We start from the raw sequence: 6,809 nt of genomic DNA, 5'->3' as shown, positions 1-6,809 counted from the left end.
TATGAAGAGGAGTATAGTATACACGAGCACATATTATACATATATAGAAATATATTATATATACATATATTATATATATATATATACATATATTATACATATATAAAAATATATTATATATACATATATTATACATATATAATACATATAAAAAAAACACTATTCCGGGCCGGGCCGGGCCCGGGCCGGGCACCAAAAAGCCGGCGCCGGCCGGCTTTTTGGACACCCCTAAATATAGTCAATGAAAAGTTTTTCCACAACTCCCTCTTTTAAAGGGAGTATGAATTGACATTTTTCTATAAATTTAGGGCGTGTTTGGTTCAATTTCTACAAATTATAGGAAATCTTGCTATTTTCTATAAAGTTATGAGTCATTTTCTTGTTTTGAACCAAACAAGCAAAGTAAAAAAAACAAGAAAAATGGTACATTTTGACTTCTCAAAACTTTTCCTATATATATATTTTTTAAGAAATACAATAAAATTATATTTTGAGTAGAAAACATTTCCTATAATTTGTAGAAATTGAACCAAACATCACCTAATTCAATAGCTCCTTAATTTTATTTTATTTTCCTTGTTGAAGAAATAAGCCTCAACATAGAACAGATGCAAAAGAACTACGGAGATGCATCTAATCAAATCATTTTCAAAGTGCAACGGGAAATCGTTTTCATATTAAAGGTCGGTAAGTGGTCCCTTTTCCATTTATGGAGTACACCGTACTGTTCATAAGCAGCGTACGATTGATCTTTTTAAATCACAGGAAGCTTGCATAAAAAGTCCAGATCAGGACTTTGCTGACTGTGCTCCCGGGCAACGGTGACGTGGACTACGACACGAGCGCAGTAGTTTTAGTCCCTCGCCACTCGCTGGAACTCACCCAATTAACCTCGACTGCCGTCAAAACAAAACCAGCAACCGCCACATGCCAGCCACCCGTCTCCAGGCCCCCCAGCACCGATCTCCTCTCCCCCGTCTCCCGCCCCGTCCTCAGCCTAGAAACAAAAACGAAATAAAATAAAATAAAAAGACAAAATCTTCATCTCTCATGGCCGCTGACCCGAACCCTAGTTCCGATCCTCGATCCGCGAGCTCGAGCGCCTCGTCGCAGCCTCCACCGCCTCGCTCCTTCCTCTCTTCCTCGGCTTCGTCACCTTCGCCTCGGCGTCGCCGCCGCGCTCGCGCTGTCGTGCTCCGCCTTCGTCGTCTGGGGATCGCCGCTCCTTCGGCCGCCATTATCTCTCTCGGAGATCCAGCTGCCTTCGTTCCAGTTAATAGCCAGGTCGAGTGTTCGAGAATCTGGCGAACCTCGTGTCGGCAGGCGTCGCTGCTGGCGTCCTCTTTGGTTTGCATCTCCAAGAACTTGTACAAGTTCGGGATTAGGAAGTTTATGTTCGTGGATCCGCTTCATGGAGAGGTTCAGAGGTTTCAGAACGAGTATGTGAGAAAGATTCAGGTGAATTTTTTTTTTTTTTTTTTGTAGGATTATGGTTGATATTTATGGAATTGGGTATTTATTAATTGATTCTAGGAGGAAAGTTTGGAACTTCTTGTTGCGTGGTACGTAAAAGACTCTGGATTGCTATTTCGGTATCTGGATTAGAGCTTCAAGCCACTTTTGGTCGTCCGGCAGAATTAATGCACCATATAGAGAAGTAATAAGATTATAAATAGAGACTATTTGTATAATTTTGTGACTTGATTGGAAGCAATTAAGAAAACGGAGGTGATAACACATAATAGAAATGACAACCTGTATACGACCTTAAACATTTGAGATAAAAGGCTCTGTTGTTATTGGTCTTGTTTGGCAAAAGAGAAATGGAGGCAAAATTTCAGTTTATTGCACTGAGATAGGTTGGATAATTGCGTAAGCCCTGCAATTATCTATGCATATCAATTACATGAGACATTATGCTAGTGAAATATGTGAATGGATTTGAACCACTTCAGGTTGGAAATTTTGTGGAAAGATAGTTGATAAATCATTACAAGCGCAGCTTGTGATTTTAGTTAATCAGACTACTAATTATACTTGGATGCATGGAAAAATAATTCTCTATTTAGATACTTCTAACTTTGATTGAAGTTATAAGGTTTATGCTATTTGAAATATTTGCACAAATTTGAACAGAGTCATTCATGCGCCTGAATTTATTTTTTATCCTCTGTGTATAAGTTTTCTCGCTTCATGGAAACATCATTATGTCATTGATACTGAAGATTGGTTTAAATTTTATATGTAAATTAAATTTTGATATACACTTCGAATTTGCAACATCTTTGGGGAGTTTCATTAACGCTTCAATAACTGACAAAACAGTTAGCCATGAAATTCCTTCTTTAGAGAAAAACTGTAAGGTTGCAATTTGCTCCTTGTGAAATCAATAAAGAGGAAATGAAAGTTATGGCTATAAAAAAACATCTTTGAGGAATGTGGTCCCCGAATACCCATTATGGAAATAAGGATGTCTGAATGAAAATACAAAACTACGGTGGAGTCTCTAATAGTAAAATCTGCGACGGCGACTATGCCAGGATTTCCGTCATCCTGCGGCTCTCCGTAACTTCGAGCTACCTGAGAGGAAGTTTAAAACGAAAAGAACAACAACAAGAGCGTCAGAGTGTTATAGCAAGATCACCTACAATACTGAAAAATTAGGGAGTGCCAGAGTCTATGATTCAAACCGGTTCCCTTATCTGTCAAGTATATTATTGCAGACCCTGTATATATACAGGGCAGTTCCTTTTTCTTTGTGCGATTTATGGGAACTGGATTTAAAAAGAAACTCAGAGGTAAGTAGATATTTGGAAACTGGCTCCTCTGTCTTCCAGGATATTTACTGACACATGCTTAGTGTTAGAGTGGTTTTGGCCTTCAGGATCCTTCTAGGTTGGTGATGAAAGCAAGATCACGGATGCAATCAAGCCACACATTTTGAGTCATACATCTAAGTTCACAAGAGTTTATAAGGCCATTGGACATCTAGATGCATTGGATTGTCTTTCAAATGTTAGATGCATTCAACAGTGTACACGGGATGCACAAAACCCTTCTTCTATCGAAAATATCTTACATGGATACAATTCCTCCTACTGTATGTCATTTCATGGATCTGGTTATTCAGGACCAGGATCTACTTTCATTCTATTTGGTACTATGTTCAAATTATTTAACTTTTATGAATTTGCTATCCTTCAGTAATGATCTGCCTTCCTGAACTTCAAAAGCTACCTACTGAAGGTATTGGTTCGGAAAGATAGATAAGGTTATTACCAGTATAATAGCTTTAACAGGAGCCTTGACACTGTCTCTACCCATTTAGTATCAGACCAATATAGAAATTGGCTCCAGCTGAGTATTTGATATGTTTACTTTACCTCTATAATATCTATCTTTTCATTGTTCAACTGAAATATAACAAGTGCTTGTCCTGCCTGTTTGGGTTTGTACCTTATTCTGTTAAGAAATACAAATAGATGTATGCAATGCACCACTAAAACTCGATGCTAATTTTGTTTTCTGTAAAGGCTTCATAGTAAAGGAGGGCATCACATACTAATTTTGCAGGATTTTTTTCGCTTGCTTCTTTGGTGGATATTACCATGCTTTATTATAAAAACTGCTCGAGAAATCAGCCGATCTGTATGCATCTTTCATGACTCATTATGGAGGTCTTCCGTGGTTTTGTTAGCTTCAGTTCTGTCATGGGTGTACTTGACGGTGATATTTTTATCAGCTTGCATCTTGCTCAACTTGGTCTTTAATTTGCAAGTCATTCACTTTGAGGATTACAGTAAACTTCCAGAAAGGGATTCAGATACTTTAATATTTCTGGAAGAGCATGCTCGCCTACGTTATAATCTTTCAAAAATCAGCCATCGGTTCCGGATATTTCTCCTATTAGTGTTCTCATTTATTTCAACTAGTCAGTGTGTGATGCTTTTCCAAACTACAGGATATAGTGAAAAGGTCAATTTTTTTAATGCTGGGAATTTGGCTGTAAGTCTACTGTAAATAATCTTCTTCTTGGTTAATTTATGAGCAAGTTGTTTTTGATATCTTCTTAGACAGAACTTAGGTTGTCTCATTTTCCTCCATGCCACAGGTATCTTCTATTGTTCAGGTTGTTGGTGTTGTCCTCTGCCTGCACTCAGCTGCTAAAATTACACATAAAGCTCAAGGAGTAGCAGCAATAGCTAGCAACTGGCATGCCTGGATAACATGCAGTTCTGAATGTTCTCATTCGAGAGGTGCAAATGGCTCTGGTAATTTGGGGTTTATTCCAGCAATTAGAATGCCAATGGTTTCATCCGAAAGTGATCTGGAGTCATTAGACAATGTTACATTGCATAATACTGGTCATATGTCTCCTTATTTGCCTTCATACCACAAGAGACAAGCTCTCGGTAAGTAATCCAACCAGAAAATTCAACATCTCGTTTTTGTACTAAAACCACAAAAGTCAAAACTCTTTGGCATGATACCAACCAAACTGATAGATATTTTTTACGAACTGCGTAATTGAGATCATTGATTGTTCTATACAAGAAAAGAATTTAAAGTTAGATTGTGACCTATATTCCGAGACAAAATTTCCATCATATGGACGCTCTGATGTCTTGTAAAATAGATAAAGGTTGAATAAAAGGAGTAAAATCTTATCAACAAGAAGCATGTGAAGGGGTGAAAAAATGTTCCCTAATGTTTCAAGTTGTTTCTTGAACTCTTGAAGTAATTAGAATATAAACTTGTAACTCAATTCATAACAGCAGTTCCTTTCTGTCCGGAACAAGCAAAAATCATATTCCATTGTATTGAAAATTCGTAAGTTAGAAAGTTTTGTTTATATATTTGTGATTGTGATATCTAACTTCAGAACATAAACAAAAGTATACCAATGTAATATATTGAAGAAAAGCTTTTTTTTTTTTGGTTCATTCATCTAAGTGGGCTTAAATATCGTTGAAAAAAGGTGTTGAGCATTATATGAAGATGTAGTGGCCTTGATCATCAGTGTAGGGATGGGGTGAATTGTGGGAAGTCTGAGTTTCAAGTCCTGTGATTAGCGAGAAATTTTTTTAGTCAGCAAGATACATTATCACACTTTCATAAACACCTCATCCAGGTTGCATCCTGACTCATGGTAATTATAAATGCTTTATTGTTGTCTGGGCATAAACAACTGTTTCCTAAAGTGCATTTGGGGATAAGCTTCATTTTCAGATATCAATCTAGATGAGATTCCATAAAGTTAGCTATTCTTTTCTACGTTAATCCATTACATATACGTGATTCCCCTGTATAGTGCAACTTCTAGTTCATTTGTGACTAGAACCATCTCATTGTGTTCTGTTAGTGGCTGAGATCTGACCTCATCTCTTCCATTACCCGCCATAAAAATTTAGAAAGTAAACATGATAACGGAGCAAGAGGAAGGATTAGAGAGAAGATTAGGAGGAAGAAGAACAAGAACCAGGGAGAATATTAAGAGAGTAACGGAGAGATTGTATTCATCAGTTCACTTAGAAGACGAGTACTATCCTAGTCCTCTGCCATTTAGCTGTAACTAATCCCACTACATAACAACTAAATAGTAACTTCCCCATTTATCTCACAAAATCCTTTTGTGATCCTGACATATTCTTTGTCAATCTACTTATCACAAACATGACTTTTTATCTTTATATTATTTTATTTTATTATGTATGCAGTATTATACCTTCAGTCGAACCCGGGAGGAATCACTATCTTCGGGTGGGCAGTGGACCGAGGACTGATTAACACGATATTCTTCATTGAATTGTCACTTGTGCTTTTTGTTCTTGGCAAAACCATTGTCCTTGCAAAGTGATCTTCCATGAGTTTAACATCAATTCTGATCCAAAGAGTTAGGAGTCAGACATGCCGCATGTTCTGCTTAAATCTCCATGTACTACTTGCCAAGATGCGTAAAGTGGCATGGTTCTCTGCCCGGAAAGCTCTACTTTCTTCATGGCAAAGCAGAAACGTCAACCGAGGTGCAGCCCAAAGCGTGAAATTATATACTTGGCCGCGGCTTTGTGTCAGGTGAAAAATTCCCCATCTTGTACACAGAATATAAATGTAAATTCCCAATACAAAACTATGAATCCTGCTCCTGGTAGCCTGTGTTTTGTTATTAGCCTTTCTTTAACTGCCTACAGAACATCTCTGTTGGATATGTACAAGGGAGGCAACAGATTATATATCCCCTTTGTTCTTAAAAGTTGTTTAGCATTGTGTAAATCAAAGGCAGAGTTTTTTTCATATGTTGTTTTGTATGTTACCCAAGTTTCGGAGAACTTTGTGAGACTCAAGTCGCACTATATTATCCTTCTGTTTTGGATCTCCATGTACATGTAACTCTGTCAATAGTTTCCTATAAGTTGAGATTTTTAAACATAATCTGGATGATTTTGAGATTCTCATATGGTGGCTCTTTCACTTTTTCTTTCTTTTCTTTTTGCTTCTTCTTTTCTTTTCACACATACGAGGAGCCTTTTGTGTGAAAAAATTGTATTTGGATCAATCACTGATTCCTTATGGGAATGTCTTTTAGAAAATTATTGGATGGTGATGATATTCTCCGTATAGGCCGAAAAAAGCATTTTGATGCTATATATATTTTTTGTCTGAAATATGACCAAAGATGGTTTTCTTATTTTTCTTAGTATCTTAAATGGAATATTATGTCAGCAATGTATTAAGAAAAAACTAACAGTAACGCAGCTCTAATGGTGTTTTGTTGACAAAAGCATCAGTCAAGTTCGTAAAACATCCCTGAT

At 37.1% G+C, this 6,809-nt stretch overlaps 1 protein-coding gene across 1 annotated transcript; it reads left to right on the top strand.

Moving 5' to 3' along the window:
• Positions 1,311 to 6,374, top strand: LOC109834481. The gene is made up of 4 exons (XM_020402505.1): positions 1,311 to 1,458; positions 3,574 to 4,005; positions 4,112 to 4,412; positions 5,718 to 6,374. Exons 1-4 carry the CDS (start codon positions 1,393 to 1,395, stop codon positions 5,855 to 5,857), a joined length of 939 nt encoding a protein of 312 aa, XP_020258094.1. The 5' UTR covers positions 1,311 to 1,392; the 3' UTR covers positions 5,858 to 6,374.

Source organism: Asparagus officinalis, chromosome 3 (assembly GCF_001876935.1).
Source record: "Asparagus officinalis chromosome 3, Aspof.V1, whole genome shotgun sequence".
In the NCBI taxonomy this organism is placed as follows: domain Eukaryota; kingdom Viridiplantae; phylum Streptophyta; class Magnoliopsida; order Asparagales; family Asparagaceae; genus Asparagus; species Asparagus officinalis.
Note: the sequence above shows the minus strand (reverse complement) of the source record. Positions and strands in the feature narration are given on the sequence as shown.

Coding starts and splice junctions, on each gene's coding strand:
- LOC109834481 (XM_020402505.1), top strand. CDS start 1,393: ATGTTCGTGGATCCGCTTCATGGAGAGGTTCAGAGGTTTCAGAACGAG. Junction 4,006..4,111: donor TTAATGCTGGGAATTTGGCT/GTAAGTCTACTG, acceptor TCCATGCCACAG/GTATCTTCTATTGTTCAGGT. Junction 4,413..5,717: donor CCACAAGAGACAAGCTCTCG/GTAAGTAATCCA, acceptor TTATGTATGCAG/TATTATACCTTCAGTCGAAC.